The sequence below is a fragment of the Blennius ocellaris genome, assembly GCF_963422515.1.
Source record: "Blennius ocellaris genome assembly, chromosome: 24".
Lineage (NCBI taxonomy): Eukaryota > Metazoa > Chordata > Actinopteri > Blenniiformes > Blenniidae > Blennius > Blennius ocellaris.
This window is the reverse complement of record NC_137673.1, coordinates 1,561,533-1,586,303: the sequence shown is the minus strand read 5'-3', so window position 1 is coordinate 1,586,303 and position 24,771 is coordinate 1,561,533. Positions and strand designations below refer to the sequence as shown.

Sequence of the window (24,771 nt, the reverse complement as noted above, 5' to 3'; positions counted from 1 at the left end):
TGGGGGGGGGGGGGGGGGGGGGATGATAGATACAACCAGCAGATGGCGGTAGTGCAACGCTATGGATGCAAACTGCGTTAAAACCAAAAGAAGAAGAAGAAGAACGCGATGAAGGCAAAACATAACAGATGTGTCAAATTTGGAATTGAAGCTAATGCGATTTAGCTAGTGATGAGATCTTCAGTTTGTGTCTTGGTTGTCATTTAAGAAATTTGTGAAATATAATAAAAGATTTTTTAATTTTTTTTTAATTACAATTCTTACCATTTGCTTGATTTGGAGCAGTGGTGGTGTTTCAGTCTCGCGGCCGCACATTATGTCCTACAAGTACAAACACAATCCGAATCCACACTTTGCCAACCACAACACATCAAGACACATCATTTCTGGGGGCGGTCTTCTTCTACTCACTATTAAAAAAGGCCCCCGAAGCAGGTCCGGCGTCATCGTATCGTCCGATCTTGCTGTTAAATTAGCCGCCATCGTCACTCCAGAGGAGCGGATAATAACAACGCGTCATCACGCACCTGCCCATGGGCCAATCAGTCACGCTCATTTCAATGACGACGTCAAGGCCACAAGCGCTCGGCACTTTGCTTGGCACTAAGGCGGTCCGTCAATAACATATCAACATCTGATTGGCTGATGATACTGTCACTCAACATTTTAAGCCAATAGCAGCGTCCAGCTTCCCCCAGGTAGAGGAAATGAGCTGTGATGCGTTTGGAGGACGTAGGAAATTTGAACTCCACAAGATATAACCAGTCGTCTTCTGGATAGAGTTGCTAAAGTCACTAATTGATTCCAGAATCACTTTTTAATTATAAAAAAATAAAATAAAAAAAAATCATTTTTGATAGGGCTAGCAGTGCTAGCCCCTGACTGCAGTTTTTTTTTTAAAAGAAACAAAAATCTGTAAAGCTCAGAAGTGCAAATGTGTTTCAAAGGGATTTTTAGTAATTGTCAATAAATTACCACTATTTTCCAATGATGCAGATGTGATTCTATATCGGATTATACTCGTCACTATTAGCCGTTCCAATTCTAACCAGCAGGACTGGGATTGTTTTTTTTTTTTTAAAGCTATAAAAAGCATTTATCATGTAAATATTAGATGAGAATCCATCTAATCAAAGATGTCTTGTAAAGTAACATTTTGGGGAGGGATATAATATAATATAATATAATAATTAAAAATTCCTCAAGTAAGCTGAGAAAATAATTTTTTGCACAAACGTTTTAAAAGTGAATGTTACGGGCACATTTCAAATCAGGATTTTTCAAATGAAATGAAAGACACTAAACACATAAACTGAATAAACTCAGCAATTCGTTGCACCAACCGATATCCAAAAATATCCTGCAAAAAAAACAAAAAACAAAAATCCTGCAAAACAAACTCCTTCCTCCCACAGACACAAACAGTCCAGAGTACTTAAAACCTCTTTATTTGTGGTTATAAAATTCAGACTCGGTAGAAAAAATATGTTTCCAAACGTGGAGCTCATTACAGACAGAGTGAGATTCAAAGTGATGTTTCCTGCCCAGTTGAGGAGGAGAAGCTGGAACTGGGGCAGCGAGCAGATCCAAGCTTCCTGCTGTTTGGAGCTTCGCAGACAAACAACAACAACAGTGTAAACACAACAAGCCGAGGCCTTGTTTACCAAACTACGCTTTCAAGTGAAAACGCTCAACCTTTGTAGTGTTTCAGGGGTCGGTTTGGACGATGAGTGTCTGAAAATGCAACTTTTTGAAAATGTTCCCCACTGTCTCCATGGAAACGGGGGAATTGCAACTTTTTGAAAATGTTCCACCTCCCTGAAAAAAACTAAACTTTTTGGAAAGTTTCCATCCAAGGAAATGAGAGAAAACGCTACTTTTTGAAAACACTCCGACTCCGTGGAAATCACAACTTTTTAAAAATGTGCCGACTGTTTAAATGGAAACAAGGGGAAAATACACCTTTTTGAAAATATTCTACCTCCGTCTTCATGAAGAATGCAACTTTTGGGAAACTTTGCGTCTCAGAGAGAAAACACAACTTTTTGAAAATGTTCCGATGGGCTATATGGAAATGGGGTAATAGCAATGTTTTGAAAATATTCCACCCCGTCTTCCTGAAAAGACAATACTTTTTGGAAACTTTCCATCCAAAGTAATGAGAGAAAATGCAACTTTTTGAAAATGTTCAAACTGTCTTTATGGAAAAGGGGGGGCAAATACAACTTTTTGGAAATACTCCACCTCCGTCTTCAAGAATAATGCAACTTTTGGGAAACTTTGCGTCTCAGAGGGAACGATAGAAAACGCAACTTTTTGAAAATGTTATGACCGTCTATATGGAAATAGGGAAATTGCAACTTTTTGAAAATATTCCACATCCGTCTTCCTGAAAAAAACAATACTTTTTGGAAAGTTTCCATCTGAGGAAATAAGAGAAAATGCAACTTTTTGAAAATGTTCAAACTGTCTCCATGGAAACGGGGGGTGGACACAACTTGTTGAAAATGTTCCCGACTGTCTCCATGGAAACAGGAGGTGATGCAACTTTTTGAAAATGTCTCCATGGAAACGGGGGAACCGCAGCGGTAAACGCTTTCTAAAACGTTGCCGTGCAAACATGAACATGCGTTCTCACTTGAAACATGGAAACAGGACCTCAAGCTCTTTACACAATTTAAAAAAAAAAAAACAAACAAACCGTTTTCTCGCTTGTAACAGGAAATAAATTCAAACCTCCGACTCTTATTTGTCATTTACACTACGAGTGCAAAAATAAATGATAGAAATATGGACATTGTTGTGATTAATGGCGGCGTGTTTACAAACACATGATTCAGTCAGGTTATATTTACATCGCTTTGTAACAGAAAGAGCGTCGCCGTCGGTTCCCCCGGTGCGGGGGGGGACGCTTCGAGTCCGCTTCACGCCCCCCCCCCCCCCCCCGACCCGCTCTGTGTCCACCTCTGTCCTCCGCTCACACGCCGCCCGCTTGGGACACAAAGCAAAGAATGTGATTGGCGGGCGAGTCGACCCGCCGCCTAAACTACGATGTCGTGAGCGTCGCCGTTCGGCCGCGGCCGGTTGGCCACCGGCGGGAGGGGCTTCTTGTAAAAGTCTGCGGGGGGGAACGGGGGGAGGGGGGAACGGGGGGTGGGGGGGGGGGAGAAGAAGGTTGGGTTAGTGGACGGCGTCCGGCCTGGAATGAGAGACGGTTAATGCGTGAGAGCGTGCGGCGAGGTATGGTGGGCGAGGGAGGGGCGAGGGAGGGGGGGAGAGAGAGAGTGAGTGAATGATGACACAGACTTTGAGTTGATTAAGACGTCTGCAGCTTGAGATTCCACACAAACACATGCCTGGAGAGATGTGGGGGGCGGAGAGAGGGAGGAAGGGAGGGAGAGAGAGAGCGAGGGAGAGAGAGAGAGGGATGAGAGAGAGGGAGTGAGAGAGAGAGCGAGGGAGAGAGAGAGAGATGGAGAGAGAGAGAGGGAGAGGGAGAGAGAGAGCAAGAGAGAGAGAGAGAGAGCGAGAGAGAGAGAGAGGGAGGGAGAGAAGGAGGGAGGGAGAGAGAGAGGGAGTGAGGGAGAGAGAGAGGGAGAGGGAGACAGAGAGAGCGAGGGAGAGAGGGAGAGAGAGAGGGAGAGAGTGAGGGAGAGAGAGAGACAGAGAGAGAGAGAGCGGGAGAGAGAGAGAGCGGGAGAGGGAGAGAGAGAGCAAGGGAGAGAGAGAGACAGAGAGAGAGGGAGAGAGAGAGACAGAGAGAGAGAGAGAGAGAGAGAGAGAGGAAAAAAAAAGAGTGCGAGTGGCGTCAGAGACTAATTAACAGTCGGCACACGTCTTCAGGCAGAGTTCCAGCGTTTCCACAGAGATGCAGCAGCGACACTGTGGAACAAACAAACCGTCCGCGTAACGCCGCGTAACGCCGCGTAACGCCGGCCATTCAGGCTTCGCTACAAGAACAGTTTTTAAAATCGGCTCAACGTTGGTGATCATCATCAGTTAATCCAGATGGGCCTCCTTCAAACGCAGTCAGTGACTTTCATACCACGAAGGAAAAGACCCCGGCCAAAACTATCATTTTGGGTGTCCGTTTCCATGACGACGGTGTTCGGAGTCACTGAAATCGCAACTTTACGAAAACTCTCCGTCTGCATGGAAACGGGAGGGGGGAACACGTTTTCGAAAACTGGCCATCTCAAATGGGAAAAACGCAACATTTTCCAAAACTCCCCCATCTCCGTGGAAACGGAGAAAAAGCAACTTTTTGAAAACATTCAGTCTCCATGGAAATGGTGAAATGAAACCCGCAACTTTTCGAAAGCTCTCCATCTGCGTGGGGACTGGAAAAATGCAACTTTTTGCAAAAAAAACTCTCCATCTCTGAGGAAAAACGCAACTTTTTGAAAATCGCTTGACTCTATCTATGTGGCAACGGGACAAAAAAGCTTCTTTATGAAAATAATTTGTCTCCATGGAAACAGAGCAGAAATGCAACTTTATCCAAAACTCTCCATCTTTGTGGGGGGAAAAAAAAGCAATTAATTTGTCGGAATTTTGCTCAACTTTCCAGGCTGTTAGGACACAGAGCTCCCGGGTGTTAGTGACATTCACGCCATGAAGAGCACAAGTCAGACTGACGGCGAAGGTTTGATGTCATGACGGCGGTTAGCGAAAGGACAGCGAGACTTTCGCCCCCCACGGGGGGCAGATTTACCGGAGTGTCTGGAGTCGCCCAGAGGCTCCAGCTTTGGCAGCCGGGACACTTTGGGTGTGGCCCATCCCACTAAAAAAACACACACACACACACACAACGGTGAGAAAGACGGCGCGGGCCGCCGCCATTGTTTGGACTGGAGCGCCGCCGCCATGTTCGGCGGTGAAACTGACCTGGGGGCGGTGGAGGAGTGCGACTCTCGGCCGGGCCGTCCTCCACCCGGAGAGGATCCACCCGGTGCTTCCTCTTCAGGTGCAGCTTGCTCGTCTTCTTCCTGCCTTGCTCGCCGGCGGCGGCAGCGGCGGCGACTGCGGCTGCGGGGACATTTTAAAAACCACATCGGACGAGCGTCAGAACATTTTCTCCAACATCCGATCGGGACAAAACGACTTTTGGCGGAACGTCCAGCGTCTCCATCGGACTCACCTGAGGTTTGCCTGCCGTCTTCCGCCGCCGCCTCCTCGTCCTCCTCCTCCTCGTCCTCGCCGTCCTCCTGAGGCGGCCGGTGTCTCATCCTCTCCTTCTCCTTGTCTTCATTCTGGGAAAGGACGAGAACGCAGGGTTTACGTGGCGGCGATTTCAGGTTCGAGGTTCAAGGTGTTGGGGGCTCAAAACGCTACACAGTAAATAGTTCTTCTGCACATGCTCAGTAGACAAAGAGTAACAACAATGGCGGCCTCCCGAGTGGCATGACGCTCTGACTCCGTCTCCATGGAAACGGGCCAAAACACTACTTTTGGAAAAATTACTCCGCTTCCATGCAAACAGTGGATGCTCACAAATAATTTCCGTGGAAACTGGAAAAAAAACTTAACTTTTTGAAAATGCTCCGTTGCCGTTGAAAATGGTGAAAACGCACCTTTTTGAAAACGATCTAACTCAGTCTCCACGGAAACGTGGGAAAACGCCACCTTTCAACAACAGTCCTCTCCGTGGAAAAAAAAAAAAAAGTAACTTTTTGAAAACAACTGTAGGTGAAACGCATTGTTTCCATCTCCATGGAAACTCAACTTTCTGAAAATTCTCCATTGACATATAAAAAAAATGCAAAAATGCATTTTAGAAAATGTCTGTGTGGAGACGGGGGAAAACAAAACTTTTTGAGAACGCTCTCAAACCATTTTTGTGAAAATAGGAGAAACCTCAACTTTTTGAAAACTCAACTTTTCCATTGCCGTGTAAAAGGGTGAAAACGCCTCTTTTTGAAAACACAACTGTCGGTGAAACGCATCATTCCCATCTCCATGGAAATGGGGTGAAACTCAACTTTCTGAAAATTCTCCATTGCCGTATAAACAGGTGAAAATGCAACTTTTGGAAAAGGTCTGTGTGGAGACGGGGGAAAACAAAACTTTTTCAGAACACTCTGAAACCATTTTTGTGGAAACAGGAGAAAACTCAACTTTTCCATTGCCGTGTAAAAGGGTTGAAAACGCCTCTTTTTGAAAACACAACTGTCGGTGAAACGCATTGTCTCCAGGTAAAAAAGTGGCAGCGAGACTTTTTGTAAACACTCAGACTCCATTTCCATGGAAATGGGAAAACGCTCCGTCTCCGTGTAAACGAGTGAAAACGCAACTTTTTGAAAACACTCTCACCTCAGAGATCACGTCCCCGATTGGCTGGAAGGGGCTCTGGATGTTCTCCTCGTCGGGCTCCTCCTCCGGGATGTTCCTTCCCTCCCGCTCGGCCTCCTCTCTCTCCTCTCGCTCTCTGTGGGCGAACGACACGTTAGCCTTTCGGCGTAACGGCGCCACGGATCCGACGCGATCCAAACGCAACGATTGCACGATCGGGGACGAGGCGCGGGACTCGGGTGTGTGGGGACGAGTCACCACCCACCTCTCCTCCCGTATCCTCCGGACTCGCTCCGCCCTCTCCCTCTTGTCCTGCTCCTCCAGCGCCCGCTGCTCCGCCGTGTCCTTCTGCACGCGCTCAGTGATGGCCTCGTAGTCTTTGGCGATGTTGCCTAGCAGCCAGTTCAGGCCCTTCTTGATGGACTTGTCCACCTTCTTCCCGTAGCCCAGCACCGCCGAGCACGGCTCCTGTGGGGGGGAGGGCAGGTGGAGACACGTTTGAGCGAGCGCCGCCGCCACGCCGGGCGCCATCGCCCTCGCCATCGCCGGCGGCGACACTCACGATCTGACACAGACACTTGTTCTCGTTGACGAGCTTCTCCAGCGACAGGTTCTCGATGATGTCCGCCTCGGCCAGCGCCCCCTCTTGGTCCTGCTTGTTGGCGAGCCTGAGGGGACGGAGGGCGAGAGGTTGGTTACCGAGAGTCCAAAATCGGGCACGTGCAACTTTTTGGGGAAAAAAAAGGCTCCACGTCTGTTTCCATGAAAAACGGGGGAGAAATGCAACTTTTGGAAGATGCGCCGACTCCCGTCTCCGTGGAAACCTCGGAAAAAGCGACTTTTTGAAAATTCTTCGTAGAAACAGGAGAAAATGCAACTTTTTGAAAATGCCCGAACTCCCGTCTCCAGAAAACGAGGCGTTTCGGAAACTTTCCGACACCGTCTCCGTGAAAACGGGGATAAAGCAAACTTTTCGAAAACGCTCCGACTCGGTCTTCATGAAAACAGACGAAAAACCGTTTTCAAAATGGTCACACTGTGTCTCCATGGAAACGGGAGAAAAAAAATTCACTTTTTGAAAACACTCAACCTCCATCTCTGTGGGAAACACAGCTTTTCGGAAACTTTGCCTCTACATGGAAACAAGAAAAAGAATGCTACTTTTCGAAAACGCTCCGACGTTTTCAAAAATGTTCCGACTGTGTCTCCATGGAAACGGGAGAAAAATTTTTACTTTTTGAAAATACTACACCTCCGTCTCTTTGCAAACGCAAGGAAACGGCAACTTTTTTTGAAAACACTCTGACTCTGAGAGAGAAAATGCAACTTTTCGAAAACGCAACTTTTCGGAAACGCTCCGCCTCGGTGTAAAACGCAACTTCCTGAAAACGCTCCGCCTCCGTCTCCATGGAAACGAGGAAAACTGGACTTTGCCGGGGGCAACAACTCACACCAGCACGGGCTTGCCGGCGATGCGCGGGTGCTGCAGGACCTCCGCCATGGCCTCCCGCGTCTCCTGGATGCGCTGCACGTCGCTGGAGTCCACCACGAACACCACGCCGTACGACTCCGAGTAGTAGTTCTTCCAGATGCCCCGGATCCGCTTGCCGCCGCCCAGGTCGAAGATGGTCACCTCGAACTTCCCCTGCTTCAGGTCCACTTTGGAAAAACCCACCGTGGGAGCCACGTCCTGTGGATTCTCTGAAATTAAGAAAAAAAAAAACACAAGACCACTTTACGAAAACTGCAAAGAACACCGAAAAAAATGGCTGAAACCAGGAGGGAGTCCTGACCTCCCTGGATCCCCCGCACCGTGGCCGTCTTGCCGGCGTTATCCAGTCCCACCATCAGAAGAGTCACTTTCCTGGAAGAAAAGAGATTTAAAAAAACAAAACATGAATCTCCAAATGCCGTGTTCAACGGGAGGCTTTGGCCTCTCGTGATGCACATAATCTAATCTGATTATTAATCTGAACGAGCGACACCAGCGCGCGGCAGTGAGTCAGCTCGGGTCACGTTGGAGCTGTTTTGAGAATGCGGAACTTTTCGAGGATGCTTGGTCTGCGTGGAAACGGGGGACTTTTTGGAAATGCTTTGGAAAAAGGCAACTTGTAACTTAACACTGCTTATAAATCACACAAACTAAAATAACTTTTGTAATTAGCACAGTTGGTCGATGTAAAAAGTAGATCCGGAGACCTCGCTACACCTCCAGCGTTACACGCCGCCCGTCTCCGTCTCCGTCTCCGTCTCCTCCCTAATACTTAACTTTGGCACTTGCGCCGAAACGACATCAAGCGCACGATCCATCGAACCGTCCTCTGAAGCCAGCTGGCGTTCACCGGGACGGGCTCCCGGTGGGATTCCCCCAGAAACCCCAGCGACATGGCGTCGGCTCACCCTCCACCTCCGCCTCCGCCACCACAACGCCGCCGCCAACAAACACGGCGAGGCGACCCACTGAACTGACCCGGCCCGGGATTAGAGGAGGATTTCTCACTAAATCCAGAGGATCACACACTCCACGTGAGGGGAGCACCGTCTTCCACGTTAAAATTGCCGAGGTAATGAAAACACACTGGAATGTCTGGATGATTTTCCTGGATTAGAAATCCAACACCTAATTTATTTATTTTTTAATCTTGCATAATTTCCTTTTTTTTTTTTGCAATTAAAGAGAAGAAGCCTTCATTGAATGTGGTTAAATCTCGACAAATCCAGATTAAATTGTTGTGTGTCAGCCTCTCCTTTGGTTTCGGCGTCTCCATGGCAACAGACGCTGATCTCTAGTCATCTCCTCTCCCATCTACTTTGTACAGGACATTTTCAGCTATTTAAAAAAAATATATTTTTTTTTAGAAACTGCAATCCAAATCATTAACAAAAGTCACAGCAACCGATTCGGTGCTCCGAAAGATGCAGGAGGAGTTAAGGTAGACAAATAATAATTCAACTAAAAATGATAACAGCCAAGAAAAGGAAGAGACACACTCAGATTTCTGGATTATCTTCTTGGATTGCAGATTAAATACTGGAATAAATAATAAAATAATGTCTTTTTGTCACGACACAATAGAAACCTGAATTAGATTTGCGTAAAATTACAAAAAATAGCATTTAAGAAACTTAATTAATGGATTACTGTATTTCATAAACATGCAGGGATAATCCCTTGAAATTCCCTTTTATTGGGGGATGCAAAAATCGGAACAACCGAAAAAGCAGGTCTTCTCCGGCACTATTAGATCGGTGTCCTGCCAGTGTTTGTGTACATTTCGTGTAGTTTGACGAGGGATAAATGATGAATTCCCGAGTTTTAATCCCACCTTGCGGGCTCTCGCCAGCGCTTCATCCAGTTGCAGCAGTTCGCCATCAGGCTGAACATCTCAATCCGAGTCCCGGGAGGCTACAGCCGGGCAGCTCGGTCCTCCACCATGGCGAGCCGACTCATCACAGCAGCCCGCGGCTCGACAATAGATCTCCGAGGTTCATCGGTGAAACGTGAAGATAGACGGGGGTCGCTTGGAGCTAACGGAGCTAATGAAGCTAACGAAGCTAATGAATAACGGTACGCCGTCAACTCGAGTCTTTTCGGTTTCGCGACTCGAGTGAGGCCGTTTAACTATGAACGACACTTTTACTCGCCATTTAAAATGTTGTCCTTTCAGCGCATTTCTGCCAAACACTGACAAACAGACACTTAGCTTCGCTTAGTTAGCCGTCGTTAGCTGCCTGCTTTTGTTTACGCCGTCTTCTCCGCTGCTAGGCTGCGACGTGCTTGCGTCATCGGACGTGTTGACGTCATCAGACGTGCTTGCATAAAAGGAAGCATAGAGGAGGAGCGACACCCAAAGGCGAAGTAGAGGAAGTGCACTGTAATGTAAACAGAAGACTCGCTCAAATCATGGTTGTTGTTTTTTATAAGAATTTAATAGTCCACACTGATTTGTATATAATGGTCTAGAAACGGGTAAAGAAAGTTAAACGGCTAAAACAGTATGGATATCTGGAATTGCATTTTTTTTTTAAGCTAAAAGAAGCCAAGAGTCAATTATCGATGACAAATTGCTGAAAATGGTTTGAATTATTTACCATCTTCTCATGCGATTGTTTTTTTTTCTTTTCTCAAGTGCATTTGCTGAGTTTCTGAACTGATTAATTATTTTTTGAATTTGGCACTATATAAATACATTTGAATTGAATTCCTAGCTGAGCCAATGATTACACAAGAAAAGAAGTTCTAAGAAAATACAAGAAATAAACTACAAGACAGGACGAGGAAAGACAAGACAAACAAAGATAAGATAAGATTAGAAAACACAAAATGACACAAGAAATGGTCACATCAGACGAGATTAGATAGGACGAGAATACAAGATAAGTTGAGACAAGACAAGACAAGATGACGAAATTAAAGATAAAGACAAGATAAGGAAAGATAAGACAAGCAAAATAAGATAAGAAGAGATGGGAAAAGACAAGACAAACCAGAGAAGACAAGAAATTCCAAGATAAGAGAAGATAGGATCATAAATCAAATCAAAGAGAAGATAGTTAAAGACAAAAAGACAAGATAAGATCAAACGGATTGGTAGAAAAACCCCAAAAAACCTCTCTGATGCACCAATATTACAACCACTACAATTAAAATCAAATAAATAACAGCTACAACCAAATATAAAGGGAGAATTGGTCCAAATGAATCTTCAAAATATGTTAAATTACATATTGTATACATTTTCTGCCGCTTTGACGCCATCTGCTAGTTGGAGCAAAGGACTGCAACTGTGTGTCACTGCGCATGCGTCAGTGGTTACGTCACATGTTGGCTTCAGTAACACGAATGCAGCTATCAGGTGAGAGCGCGCCGGCTTCGTTTACCTCCTTTCTAACTTTTCTTACGTTTCTGGTTCGGATAACTTTTACAAACTCCTCGCATTTACAGCGTTTAATGTACATTTACTGTTCAGAGTCGATTCTTTTACGATTGAGACGGATTTCAAAAGCGTGTCGGATTATTCATTCTGCAGGAAAGTGACGCAATTGACCATTCCGGAACGATTTCAATTGAAAACATGGGATTAACCCAATGTGGTTCACAGCAACTAAATAGAAATATAGATAGAGAAAGATTATTTTCTGGTCATCTAAATATCTCAGTTACATGAAATGTGTACTTTGGACATATGTGATAAACTGCAGTTAATGTATGTCTGAGTTAACTATTAAAATGATCACGAGTTAAGCATTTTATGATTTTTTTTTTTATACATTTGACAAAAAAGATCAGTAAAATGAAGCTCATGTTTAGAGGCAAGACAATCAAACATAAATCATTTTTTGCATTTAAAGGACTTAAAGATGCCAGATTACCATCTCTAAATGTTTGGTCTCGGGACATTAAAGTGTTTTTGGACTCGTCTTGGTCCAAAGTCCAACACGCTACGTGTCTGACTGGCCCGTCCTCGTCTCTGCTCTCCCCGCCTCTCCCCCCCCAGCATCTCTTCGACCCGCCATGACTTTCCTCTTCGTGTACGGCACCCTGAAGAGGGGCCAGCCCAACCACTACCGCATGTTCGACGCCGCCAACGGGAAGGCGGAGCTCCTGGCCTCGGCGCTCACCGCCCAGCAGTTCCCGCTGGTCATCGCCGGCGAGCACAACATCCCCTTCCTCCTCGACCTCCCCGGCCGGGGCCGCCGGGTCCACGGCGAGATCTACCGCGTGGACGAGCGCATGCTGAGGTTCCTGGACGACTTCGAGTGCGTCCCCGCCATGTACCAGCGGCGCCCGGTGGCGCTGGAGGTGAAGGAGTGGCTGGGCGGCGGCGAGGCGCCGGCCGCCGCCGCCGAGGCCTTCGTGTACAGCACCTCCACGTACGAGCCCGGCTGGCCGTCGCTGCCCAGCCACGAGTCGTACGACGCGTACGGCGACCACGGGCTGGAGTACCGCGTCCGGGAAGCGAGGGATTGAGCGTCCGCGTCGTAGAATCCCTCAGGGGGGCGCCGTTTAAATCAAAAGTCTTAAACCCGAAGATTGTGCGCCGTCCCCCAGGGACGCTGCTCGCCGGCGTTTTATCGCCCGTGTTAAAATATCGGTAATAAGTAACACTCCAGGCTCGGCGGAACTTTACGGCGTCCCATAAACAACTTTTATTCTACACATCAACGCCAGGCTGTTTAAAATTAATTTACCGGTGGACACAAATGGGAAAACTATTGGTAGGACTCGACGGAGACATTCGCCGTGAATCCGTATTCTCAGGGGTAAAAAAAAAAAAAAATGCACATTTGAAGAATGTTTTTGTGGATTTTACTGTGAAAGTATCCAGTGTGAAAGTATGGATTTGAGGCCAATTGATGTGGATTATGTGTCAAAATAAAAGCACGTGGGCAAAAAAAACAAAAATCTCGACATCAAATTAGCCTGAAAGCCATGCTGTCAGGGTGTAAAAACACCCATAATGCAACAGTTTTTGGGGGGGACATTTCTCTGTATTCGGCACCATTAAAATTGTCTATGTTGAGATTTAAGTCATTTTCTATGGGAATTGCTTTGCAAAAAACCCGAAAGTTGACATTTAGATGTTATTACTGTGCTATTTTACCAGATAAAGTTGCCTTTTGGAGAAAACGGATTGCATTTGATATAAAAATGTAAAGAAAAACAACACTCCCAAACAAGATATATCCGTTTAAGTGAGTCAAATTAACTGAAAATTGTATTTTTCCACATTTTCTACCTGAGGTTGAGAAATATAACCCAATAAAATGAAGAGTAAAAAAAACCAAAGCCACGCGTTTCGTTTCATTTATCTCATACAAACGCTGCGTTTGTCTCATCTTTATTTAAAATAGCAACAAACCAAAAAAAAAAAAGAAGAAGGAATACTGAAAACGGGCTGAATGAAACGTGTGAAATCTCTCTTGGCTTTTGAAAAGTCAATTTAAAGTGTTTTGGGGATCCGGAGGTTCACAGTGTATCAAAATACTGTACAAAAAAAGGGGGGGGGTGCGATTTTAAAAAACTGATCTCAACTTATCATGACCGGGGGGGGGGGAAGTGACAAAGTAGAAAACACTGAGTGAAAAATGAATAGAAAGTGACTTATTCTGTTTCGTATTATGAATTACATCCTGGACGTGTGTGTGTGTGTGTGTGTGTGTGTGTGTGTGTGTGTGTGTGTGTGCGTGTGAACGATTCAGAGGTATTTGTATCTCCAGATTGTCTCGTCAGTAAACGTCCTTCCGGTTGGCGGGCAGCGAGCGGCTCGCCGAGCACGTGGCGCTGCGGATCACCTCCATCCACCTGCGAGTCGAGAAACACAAAGCGCAAAGTCATAAATTTAAAAAAAAACAACAACAACCGGGATTACCGTAGAAAAAAAAAAAAGTCAACAATGGATGTGGGGGAGTGGGGGAGTACGCACCGCTCGAACGTGTACTCGCTCTCCGATCGGAAGTAGTAGACGTGGGACTTGAAGTGGAGCTTGAAGACGTAGTCTTTGTGGATGTTCTCCGACTCCGACGGGACGGTGACGGAGTAGCCGAGCAGGGGGAGGCTCGCCAGCGGGTAGTCGTCCTGCGGCCACATTTTCCCGTCAGGATCGACTTTCCGACAGAAAAACCCCCCCAAAAAACGGAGCAAAGATGGCCGCTCACCTGGTGCGACTTGTAGAAGAAGAGGCTGAAGTTGGTGAAAACCACCCACAGCTTCTGCCAGCCGTTGCTGTTCTTAAACTTCCTCAGCAGGTTCCCCGAGAGCTGGTTCTGCAAAACACACAGAGGTCGTCTCACAGTACCGCTCTCCTCCAGCAGGTGTCAGTAAAGCTCAGGCGGAGGCTGCCTCCGAGAGTGAAGGTGGACAAGAGGACAAACGGGGGACACGGGGAGGGGCACTACCTCCACGGCCACGCTAAAGTCCACCATGGACACACTGGTGTTGCGGTGCCAGCAGACGTGGACGGTGGTGTTGCCGCGGTGACCCTGGCGCTCCAGGGACGAGCGCGAGCCGCACAGCTCCTCCTCCGACTCCTGCTCGGCGCCGCCGTCCTCCGACAGCTCTGGGGGGGATGGACACAAAACAGGGTTTCGGTCACGTCCGGTCCGGATAAGACGAGACGCTCGACGAGTTCCTACTTCTATCATTGTGACATCAAAGAGATGAAAGGGTTTCTACACGTACTGTGGTCGGCCGCGAGGAGGTCGCCACCCAAGCCGCTTCCCTGCTCGGCCAGGTCGATCGCCATCTTGATGTCCTCCACCCAGCGCTCCATCTCCGCCGCGCAGCTAGAGGCAGAGCGGACGGAAATATAGGGTTGCGTTTTCTTTAGTCAGATTGTTTAAAAAAAGAAATCGCATTTTCAAAAAGTTGACTTTTCCCCATGTTTCTACGGAGTGTTTTTTTTTAAATTTGCCTTTATTACAGTTCAACGGAGACAGTATTTTCTAAAGTTGTGTTGGAGCATTTTCAAAAAGTTGCGTTTTCCTCCTTTTCCATGGAGACAGAGTTGGAGCATTTTCAAAAAGTTGAATTTTTCTTCTCTTTACAAAATGACAGAACTCGTGTTACTTGTGTCAGTAGAAACAACCGTTGTCATGTAAACAAAACGGCACCTTAAAATTCCTACAAATAAAACACAAACATGTTGTGTTTCCTGTCTTTGTGGCCAAAAGCGCTCCGGCCCTTTTGATTCGTTGTTATGCAACACGATCCCAATTTCATGAGCACATGAAACTCCGTCATCAGCCAATGAATGCCTGAATGAAATCTGGGTTAATTTGCCGAGCGGGCGAAGTCCAACAAGGGGAAAAAAGAAAAAAAATCTATTATTAATGAGGCCGACCTCCATTAATCTTTCAAATTTGAATCATAATGAATAATTTGGCTCACAGCAGCTAATTTCTTTGTTTTCGACATTTGCGTGTGTGTGTGTGCGTGCGTGTGCGTGTGCGTGTGCGTGTGCGTGTGTGTGTGTGTGCGTGGCCTTCACCTGGCCGCCACCACCACCGACTGGCGCTGCCCGAACAGGGTGAACGAATGCGGGACGCCCCACTCCTCCTCGCTCTCTCTGATCTGGAAGAAACACACACGTTTTCTCACAGACCTCCTCCCCCCCCGTCTCAAAACATCGTGCGCTTCCTGTACCGTCATGCCGTAGAGCGGCAGCTGGCCGTGAACCTTAAACTGGTTGGCCGGCGTCATCCCCCGACTGGTGTACACCAAGGAGTCGCTGAACTGGAGGACAAACGAGGGAGAGAGAGAGTGAAGGGACGTTTTGGGGAAACTGGACGGTTTCTCGTCGTTTCTCCGTCATCAGAATCCGTACCAGGAAGAACATTCTCTGCTGGAGGCCTTTCCCCGACAGCTTGCTGAGGCAGCCCAGCCGGATGAACTCCTGCAACCATCCAAACAACGGTGGCGGTGAGCGCTCGCGTTTTTTGTTTTTTTTTTGTTTTACAAAACTTTTCACGTTCACACGGCGACGCTACCGGTTGGTTTTGGAATGAAGCCACAGACACACACGCCGCAGGGAAAAATACGCAATAAACAATCAACAACGTCAACTCGAAAACTAGTTGCATTTGCACTCGCTTTTCCAAAAAGACCCGCTTCCCCTCCGTTTCGGCGAAGGCGGAGGATTTTGAAAATGCTACGTTTTCTGCCATTTCTATGGATATGTACTGTTGACGAGAGTTGACGTGTTTCAAAAAAGTAGCGTTATCCCTGTCTCCATGAAGATGGAGTCGGACATTTTCAATAAGTTGCATTTACATTCATTTCTACAGAGACGGAGTTGCGGCATTTTAAAAAAGTTGACCCCCCTCCATTTCAGAGAGTTTTCAAAAAGTTGTGTTTTCCCCAATTTCCATGGAAACATAGTTGGCAAGTTTCTGAAAAGTTATGCAATCCCCAGTTCTATAGCAATGGAGTCGGACCATTTTCAAAAAGTTGTATTTTCAGTTTTTCGACAAAGATGCGGGAGCAGAATTTCGGTCATCTCCATGGAGACAGAGCCCGAGCTTTTCCAGGCTAATTTCCACCCGTAGCCAAGGAGACCGTGTCAGAGTTCCACTTTATAAGACATTTTCAAAAAGTTGCGTTTTCAGCGACCCAGGTTGCCGTGTCAACGGACACCCAAAACACTAGGAAACTTTTGCATCTTTCTCCCGATGGCGTCGCCGTGTGAACATGGCCTCGATAACAAACTCCTCAAAGTAAAAATGAGACGAACCCTCCCGGGAGAGACGAGGTTGTCGATGGCGGTCAGATCTTTCCTCAGCTCCAGAAGCTTCTGGAAGTTCTCCATCTTCATCATGGTGCCCTGAAGCTGCAGCGCCATCTCCGAGATGTCAGCCAGGGCGGCTTGGGAAGGCGGCGCGAGAGAGAAAGAGGTTATACAACCTGGAAAATGTTACGGCGAAAAAGACGCCACGGGGTGTCGCTGCACCTCGGGAGTCCCTGAAGTCGTCGTGGGTGGGCGGGTAGTGTTTGCACAGCCTCTCCAGGATGAGCTTGTAGTGCAGCAGGCGGTGGAGCGGCCGGAGGAGGAAGATGTTGAGGGGCAGGTAGCAGACCCTCTGCTGCTCCAGGTCCCGGCACAGAGCCTCCACCTTCCGGCTGGAGCGACAGGCCCGCTCCAGCTCCACCAGGCACTCCGAGTGCTTCTGGAGGTGGACCGTCAGCTGCTGCAAGGGGCGGGACAAAAGGAAAAGGGTTGGGGTTAGGTTGGGTTAGGGTTGGAGTTCGGTTTGTGTTGGGGTTAGGGTTAGGTTGGGTTAGTGTTGGGGTTAGGTTGGATTAGGGTTGGGTTGGGGATAGGTTGGGTTGGGGTTGGGGATAGGGTTAGGTTTAGGGTTAGTGTTGGGTTAAGGTTGGGTTAGTGTTGGGTTGGGTTAGGGTTAGTGTTGGGGTTAGGTTGGGTTGGGTTAGGGTTGGGGATAGGGTTAGTGTTGGGGTTAGGTTGTGTTAGGGTTGGGGTTAGGGTTGGGTTAGTGTTGGGTTTTGTTAGGTTTAGGGTTAGTGTTGGGTTGGGGTTAGGTTTAGTGTTGGGGTTAGGGTTGGGTTAGTGTTGGGTTGGGTTAGGGTTAGGTTTAGGGTTAACCCTAAAAAAAACACAGAATGTAAAAAAGAATAAGGAAAACGGCTCAAATTCAAGAAATTATCTGGAATATTTACCCTCAAACCCTGAATGTTCTTCAGTAAAACGTCTCCAATTCGTTGATAGTCTCCTTTAATGTGAGCGTTGGAGCGGCCCTCCCTGAGGAGACAGGAGAATCATCTGCCTTGCAGCTCCACGAATCCACCACTAGATGTCAGGACATCCTTCTCTAAATCCACCCGTCCTGAGGGTTCTTGCCTCGTCACAGCGGGAACGGAGACAAAAGAGGCATTTGTGAGAAACCCTACTGACCACTGAGCCAGGCGCTGCTCCGTCTCTTTCAGGAACCCCTGGTGGAACTTGAAGACGGGGTCGTAGTTGGCCGTGATCAGGGTCTTCACCGAGTCTGGAAAGGCCTCGTCGTTTGCCACGGCGCTCTGGAACGACTGCAGGAAAGGTTAAAAATAAATAAATTAAATAAATAAACTTCAGTATTCAATTCAAAGAGTCTAGTCATGACCCAGTTTACACCAGTTTAAGTGGGAATGCAAACTTTTTGTACCACTTCGGTGCCCGAACGGAACGCAGTCTCTAAAAAAAAAATGCAACTTTTTGAAAAAAGACTCCATAATCATGGGAATGGGCAAAAGGGACACGTTCTGGAAACGCCCAGGCTCCATCCTGAGTCAACGGGCGCTCCCACTGCGCATACACACCTCGGGCGTAGTGGGCAGTCTTTTTGAAAATCCGTCGACTTCGTCTCCAGGGAAACGGGGTGCGACGCAACTCTCGAAGTTTGCAGTAAAAAGCAAAGGCTTTTAAAATTCTGTAGCCGATTGAAAACACCAACAGATACATGTTGAAATCTCTGGTTTTATGGGTAGAAATCTACATTTTAACGGGGGATGGGTGTGTCAGTTTAGGAAAAAATTTAAGAGGGTTTCTTCCCACATCAAAGAGTGTGGAAACTTGTTGAGAGGAAGAGCAAAACCGCCAGATTTCCCCCTGCACGGCGAGGTCAAAGGTCACCTAAAGCTTCACACCAATAGTTTCTAATGGGTTCTTCTCGAAAAAGGTGTTTTTATGATTTTTTTTATTTTTTTTCCCCCAACATTTTTAGACACCAGACAGAGAAAAAACAGACGGTGAAGCTGAATCACAGTCTGACCCACATTAAGCTGCACTTTTATCCCACGCTTCGGGATCCAGATGCAGAGTGGCTTCTTCCTCTTGTGTGGAGTTTAACCGTTTCCCTTGTAAACTAAAAAAAAAAGAAGAGTGCAGAGCGAACAGTCTGTGTACAGAGTAAACTCCACTTGGCCCGACAAAAAAAAAATGCTCATAAACTCTCTCGAAGTCGAGGCTTCGACTTCACGTAGGATAGAAAACAGTGTGTGGGAGGATCTATGCTGTAATATTAATGCCACATTAAATATGAAGCACCAAAGTTAGTGATAAAAACACAAGACTACCAGTCAACTTGTGGTTGGATTTCACGGAAAGACGCTGGATTCCTGCACAACTTGGCTTCACTCTGCCAATAATCAGGCTCTAAACCAGACCGGGTGCCGTTTCAGGAACTCCTCAGGGACTGTGATTCTGCTCCTGCGCCGAGTGCCAGATGGCTTGTTGAGGATTTCACTCAGATCAGATATAGAAATACCCACCGAGGAAAAAGTCCTGCATGTAACGACGCCGGAAGAGGATTCCGGGTTTTCCCCAGAACAATGAAACCCCCCCCCGATGACGAAGACGTACTTCGTACCTGGGTGACGACCTGCAGGTCCTTGAGGAAGGTCCTCTCAGTCGTGAGCAGCTCCTTCGCGATGAAGTACGCCTTGTCTGTTGGGAACTTCTGGACACAAACAGAAGTATGAGACAAACGGACGGACGGACCGTCTGACTGATCGACCGACCGTCCGACCGACCATCGGACCGACCAACCGTCAGACCGACCATCGGACCGACCAACCGTCAGACCAACCATCGGACAGACCATCGGACAGACCACCGGACCGACCAACCATCAGACCGACCATCGGACCGACCGACCGTCGGACCAACCATCGGACAGACCACCGGACCGACCAACCGTCAGACCGACCATCAAACAGGCCATCGGACAGACCGTCAGACCGACCATCGGACCGACCATCGGACCGACCAACCGTCAGACCAACCATCAGACCAACCATCGGACCGGTCGGTCCGATGGTTGGTCTGACGGTTGGTCGGTCCGATGGTCGGTCGGACTCCCGAGAGGCAGCCGAGAGGCAAAAAGCGAGGACGTGCCGCCGTCGCTCCGACGGTTGGTCCGACCGACCATCGGACCGACCAACCGTCAGACCAACCATCGGACCGACCGACGGTCGGTCAGACCAACCGTCGGAGCGACGGTGGCACGTCCTCGCTTTTTCCCGGCGACACCCCACCTTCCTGCGGGCCTCCTCCTCGTCCTCGTTGCGGACGTAGCCGGCCTCGGTCAGCAGCGGGCTGGTGAGCGGGGAGAGCGGCTGCCTCTCGGGACTCTGGCCGCCGGGATCCTGGCCGTTCGCCACGACGTGGGGGCTGTCCATCGGCGAGTCCTCCGAGCCCGGACTTCCTGAGGGACGCCGGGAAAGAAGGGGAAACTCTTCATTCATCCTTTAGGATTCCACTCCGACAGGGATTATTTTAATCTACATCGTCGCCGCCACAAGACCAATATGGGAACAAATCCCAGCTTAAACTCCAACAATAAAATGTGCAGCTTTAACACCACAGTCCCATTCCTCTACACAACACTACATCTAATCTATTCTCTAGAACAGCTAGAAGAAAATACAGCGACTTAATGAATCATTTGTTAGTGAGACGTTATGAATTATGCAGGTAAGTTTATTTAAAAGACGTTTAACCCTTTAACTAGATTTGGAAACCATTTATAGTCAAATGAAGACAAATTTCCCTGATTTGTTTGTATTTAACCTACAGATCAGAATGAAATTATCATTAGAGTTAACTTAATAATATTAAAATACTCATCCATTTATTTGGATCTTTAGCATCGTATTGCAATATTTCCAATGCTTTCATTGCATTTACATGAAAAAATAAAAGTCAAATATTTGTACATTCAAGCCTAAAGTTCTAATAAGTGAGAAAACCAACTAGCCTGTTCATGTATCTGTCATCTGACTAAAGGTTCTGGGAAATAACCTGACGAATTGTGTTCTAAGTGTGATGTTTTATGAATAAACTACAAAAGTGTATTTGCACATTAAAGTTTTTGGGGAACCATATGGTGATGAATTTAAGATTATGTTGCAATCACTTTTTGGAAATCATTTTGCATTCTTAATCAAATAAAAATTAAATAATTAATAATAAATAGTAAGAATAATAATGCTTAAATATTTTAAAAAATTAAGATTGATTTTTATATTCAAGAATTTTATTCTTACTATTTATTATTAATTATTTAATTGTAATTTTTTATATTACTATTTATTCTTATTAATTTTTTATTTTCTTAATTTATTTCCTCAATGGATAATTTCATTTGTATTTAAACATTTTATTAAAAAAATATTTCCATCAATTTTCTAAATATTTATTTAATATTTAATTTGTATTACCTACTTAGGTAAAACAACATTGCATCATTTCCAATGCAGTCACTTGGTTATTTTTTTTTTTTAAAGAGATCCACTTGTTGCCCAACACTAAAATCTAAAGTTTTGATAAATAGATGCATCTGCTTTCCGGACAAAGTCAATTAAAGGGTTAAACGAGTCTTTTGGGGAAGATGAGATGATTCTCGGGGGTCGACTAGAGTTTCTACACATCTACACGGTGACGTCAACGTTGTGACTGGATACTTGCCCAAGTTTCCACAGAATCCGCCGCAAAACACCAAACTGGATCAAACCAGACCTGTGAGCGGGCGCTACGAAAAAACTCACCAGCACACACACAAAAACAACAAGGAAAAAAAAAACCCTCTACAAACTACCGCGACTTCACAGAACTACACAGAACACAAGGGGGCAGTAAGGAGGTCACAGGGCAGAAAACTCCAGTCCCTTTTCTTCGCACATCCAGATTTGTCTTTTTATTGACACTAGTGCACAAAATCGGTTACAGTGTTAGGAAGAGATGAAGGGTAAACGACAGAACATACAAAAGGAAAGCAAAAAAAAACAAAATCCAGCCAAGTGATGAAATCAAAACATGTGCAGAATTACAGCGGGTTAAAAACAGTGAGAGGAAAAAAAAAACAAAACCCCCAGAAAAACAGCCACAGCAGCCCGACATGCATCAGCAGGAAATTAAAGAAACATGCAGCAGGGAAAAAAACACCGCAAACTGTTCAAAGTGTGTAAAACGTGTCCATTTTAATCCTCGAAATATAAGAAGACTACAAAAATCCTTATGAGTCCTTAACGTTTTGGTCAGGGATGCACCGATATCGGTGTCAGTATCGGCTCCGATACCAGTATCGGGTGCCCGGTCCGATGCTGCGCGGCGCACTCGTTAAATGTTCCGCGATACCGCCTGAAGATTAGTACATGACGTCACATGTTTCGAGAAACAAAGAGCCGTCACGCTTCGTTTATATGTGGAGTACAAATCAGGCTGAATAGGATTTAGTAAGTACTTGTATCGGTACTCGGTATCGGCAAGTGGCTAACGGTTAGCACTTATCGGTACTCTGCACTGGCAAGTGCAAAGAGATAGTACTCGAATGACTACCCAGTATCGGCAAACAGGTAAAAGATAGTACTTGTTGTTTAAAAACGTGGTATCGGGGAAATGGCATGTATATGTTATAATGTGGATTGTATGTAATGAGAAATCAACTCAAAAAGAAATTAGGAATATGCAACATACTGGCCATCATATCGATTTGGTCAATTTGACTTTCTGTTGTATTTTTAAATCAGTATCCGTCCGATAAACAAAAGTGAGTCGATATAAGCGGTGCCAAATTTATAATTAACATGTTTTGTTCGGATTGTTCAAATTCAAGCTTTTGTCGATTTTTTAATATCGACCAAAGATGATCGTGGCCGATGCCATTTCATTTGTGGTATATAGCGACATTGGTAAATACCGATTATCGGCCGTCAATTATCGGTGTCAGCGACATTTTTCAAATCGGTGCATCCCCTTGAAGGAAAAGAAATGGAAATTAATTGAGAAATAGAATAAATTAAATGATAAATTATATTAAATATGGTAAAAATATGTTACAAAAAAGTGTATTTTAATTATTCTAATTTAGTTTAACTGAATATTTTATAGTTTGCATTATTTTGACCCAATTTTTTAAATAATTTACCACTTTTCTGTTGAAAATTTGCTAAGAAATATTATAGTCTTCCCTTTATTGTGGGTTTTAATATCTGGCCTCTCATCGAACTCATCCCAAATTGTCCTTGTGCTTCTTTAAGTGTCACAAAACAACGACATCTATTTCAATTAAATCTATAGATCCATAAACATAGACGCTAGAGTCCGTTTCTGCTTGTTCAGTCCAATAAAACACGACAACTCAACGTGCGGCCAACTTCCCAACAACACACAGACTTTCACATCTTGCCCAACTTCTTAAAATTTCTCTTGTTTTTTTTTTTTTTGCACTTGCATTTTGCACAAAGTCTCCCGTCGAACGGTTTCCTAACATTCGGAGAAGCAGTGGCGTGTTTCACCCGTGTTTCAACGCGCCGTCAGAATACAGAGGAAAACAGGTTGCCCCCAGAAAACATGCGTTGAAAAAAAATAAACAAAAAAAAAATAAACAAAAACACTTTTTTACAGAGATTCAGGGTGCGAAAAGTGAGCAAATGTATAGAAAATCTGATCTCGGGTCAACGATTTCAAGTGAAAACGCACAACTTCCGGAGCATCTTGCAGGTCCGTTTCCACGACAACGGGAGCTCGGAGACACCCGAAAAAGGCCATTTTTTACCTCGCAACTCAAGTCTCTGTTCAAACTACGGCGCCACCCCCTGGCCTGGCATGCCAACTGCGCCTCGAGAATGCGTTTTCACTTGAAGTCGCGGGGATTTGGACACAAATTCAAAGCATTTTTTGCTCAAATAATGGGAGTTTCTGATTGGAGGCGGCCAGACAATGACAGAGATGTGGATGAGAAGCCTTGGAAGTGAAAGATAACAAGGGGTTACCTTTGATTTCATGCACAGCAGCGGGTTGTGGGGGTGCGGAAGCGAAGCAAAGCAGCAATGTGTTGGATTATCACCAGAAACCAAAACAAAAGACGGAACACATGCAGCTTCGGTTGTTATCAAAAATACAGATTATAAAAGTGTGTGAGCTCCCTTCCTCGCCCTGCCATCTATTTAATACTCCTCCACTAAAACTAAAGTGATACTAGAAAAACCACAAACAGTGCAAGTCGCCCACGACAGACAGACGGTATGAAAAAGTGCTCCAAAAAAAAAAAAAAAATCCTCCTCCAGCTTTAAAACACATTTCTCTACGTACGACTCATCCTCTACTCACGACATCCAACTCACACTGTACAGGTAAAGGGAACTATCCCCAGACCGGAGCCCTTCTATTGCACGAGACGTACTTATTTTTAAAAAAAAGAAAAATGGGATTTGCACGAGAATGCTACCAGGAGACGCTACGAACAAACAGGATTACCACAAAACGGGAGTCAACGATTCGAAAAGCCCCCAGAAAGCCAGCAGGTCCTCGTCACGCCCGTTTACACGCAAATTTTTTTTTTTAAATCTCCATTTCTGGAGGCTTTACGTTCCAGCACCTCCGGAAACATGGGGAAATGCAAACTTTTTGAAAATCCTCTGCCAACTTTTTCCAAACGCTCAGACTCCCGTCTCCATGGAAACGGTGAAAAACTGAACAAGTTTGAAATCTGCGACGCACGTCACGGTACAAACAGGCGTGTGCAGCGCAAGCTAACGACATGGGTTTTGGCTGTTTCCGTGGTAACGGACATCATTTTCAAAACCTTCGGTAAATGCGAATCCATTCGGAGTGAAAAACGATGCATTTTCATTTGAAGCCTTGGATGTGCACATCAACATCTAAACTTATATTTTTGTTAGCTTACGGTCTTTTAAAAAGCTACAACTTCAAAAAAAATATCTTAAATTTTTCTAAACTTTAGCGCTAGCCCAACAAGTTATCAGAAGATGATCCTTTTACTCCCAGTTATCAGATTTTCATGTATACGGGTCACAAAAACGCCAACGCCGCCACAAAAACCACAACTTCTCCCTCAGATTCCTCAACATAATTCTGAACTTTCAAGCTACACAAGAGAAAAACCACACGTTACATTAAAAGTTGATTTTTCCTCACGGTTCCTACAGCAAATCTGCAGTTTTCATGTTATGGCACTTCATTC

At 45.8% G+C, this 24,771-nt stretch overlaps 3 protein-coding genes across 11 annotated transcripts in view; 1 reads left to right on the top strand and 2 right to left on the bottom strand.

The window, feature by feature from the left end:
* Positions 1-1,450: 1,450 nt before the first annotated feature.
* arl13b (ADP-ribosylation factor-like 13b) lies at positions 1,451-10,010 on the bottom strand. 5 transcript variants are annotated; one of them, XR_013937160.1, is made up of 11 exons: positions 9,618-10,010; positions 8,085-8,155; positions 7,743-7,992; positions 6,854-6,959; positions 6,557-6,759; positions 6,313-6,427; positions 5,141-5,252; positions 4,888-5,028; positions 4,715-4,783; positions 2,245-3,118; positions 1,451-1,981 (listed from the first exon to the last, which is right to left on the bottom strand). XR_013937160.1 is itself a non-coding variant. In XM_080519776.1 (10 exons), exons 1-10 carry the CDS (start codon positions 9,674-9,676, stop codon positions 3,042-3,044), a joined length of 1,203 nt encoding a protein of 400 aa, XP_080375902.1. In that variant the 5' UTR covers positions 9,677-10,010; the 3' UTR covers positions 1,451-3,041. The 5 variants fall into 5 exon arrangements, 3 of the variants coding, with proteins under 3 accessions (XP_080375902.1, XP_080375903.1, XP_080375901.1); XR_013937161.1 differs by having other exon boundaries at positions 1,451-1,608; positions 2,856-3,118; XM_080519776.1 differs by having other exon boundaries at positions 1,451-3,118.
* LOC308147560 (gamma-glutamylaminecyclotransferase-like) lies at positions 9,721-12,997 on the top strand. Of its 2 annotated transcripts, none has more exons than XM_080519780.1 (2): positions 9,721-9,859; positions 11,790-12,997. In XM_080519780.1, the coding sequence occupies exons 1-2, from the start codon at positions 9,832-9,834 to the stop codon at positions 12,260-12,262; spliced, it is 501 nt and encodes a 166-aa protein (XP_080375906.1). In that variant the 5' UTR covers positions 9,721-9,831; the 3' UTR covers positions 12,263-12,997. The 2 variants fall into 2 exon arrangements, with proteins under 2 accessions (XP_080375906.1, XP_080375907.1); XM_080519781.1 differs by lacking the exon at positions 9,721-9,859 and adding an exon at positions 11,132-11,147.
* Positions 12,998-13,070: 73 nt separating this feature from the next.
* The window catches only part of LOC308147554 (FERM, ARHGEF and pleckstrin domain-containing protein 1-like), a 44,402-nt gene continuing 32,701 nt past the window's right edge, over positions 13,071-24,771 (bottom strand). For 3 of the 4 annotated variants that reach the window (XM_080519768.1, XM_080519771.1, XM_080519769.1), the window contains exons 14-27: positions 19,823-19,992; positions 19,156-19,245; positions 17,703-17,836; positions 17,468-17,549; positions 16,740-16,977; positions 16,524-16,654; positions 15,618-15,686; positions 15,437-15,526; positions 15,282-15,364; positions 14,474-14,577; positions 14,191-14,351; positions 13,951-14,058; positions 13,719-13,870; positions 13,071-13,597 (exon numbers count right to left, since the gene is read on the bottom strand). In XM_080519768.1, coding sequence (XP_080375894.1) covers positions 13,522-13,597; positions 13,719-13,870; positions 13,951-14,058; positions 14,191-14,351; positions 14,474-14,577; positions 15,282-15,364; positions 15,437-15,526; positions 15,618-15,686; positions 16,524-16,654; positions 16,740-16,977; positions 17,468-17,549; positions 17,703-17,836; positions 19,156-19,245; positions 19,823-19,992 — 1,688 coding nt within the window. In that variant the 3' untranslated portion in view covers positions 13,071-13,521. The remainder of the gene's footprint in view (positions 13,598-13,718; positions 13,871-13,950; positions 14,059-14,190; positions 14,352-14,473; positions 14,578-15,281; positions 15,365-15,436; positions 15,527-15,617; positions 15,687-16,523; positions 16,655-16,739; positions 16,978-17,467; positions 17,550-17,702; positions 17,837-19,155; positions 19,246-19,822; positions 19,993-24,771) is intronic. The other variant, XM_080519770.1, reaches the window with a different exon arrangement.

Coding starts and splice junctions, on each gene's coding strand:
- arl13b (XM_080519775.1), bottom strand. CDS start 9,676: ATGTTCAGCCTGATGGCGAACTGCTGCAACTGGATGAAGCGCTGGCGA. Junction 8,156..9,617: donor CGCTGGCGAGAGCCCGCAAG/GTGGGATTAAAA, acceptor CTTTTCTTCCAG/GAAAGTGACTCTTCTGATGG. Junction 6,428..6,556: donor CGGAGGATACGGGAGGAGAG/GTGGGTGGTGAC, acceptor GTTCGCCCACAG/AGAGCGAGAGGAGAGAGAGG.
- LOC308147560 (XM_080519780.1), top strand. CDS start 9,832: ATGAAGCTAACGAAGCTAATGAATAACG. Junction 9,860..11,789: donor AACGAAGCTAATGAATAACG/GTACGCCGTCAA, acceptor CTCCCCCCCCAG/CATCTCTTCGACCCGCCATG.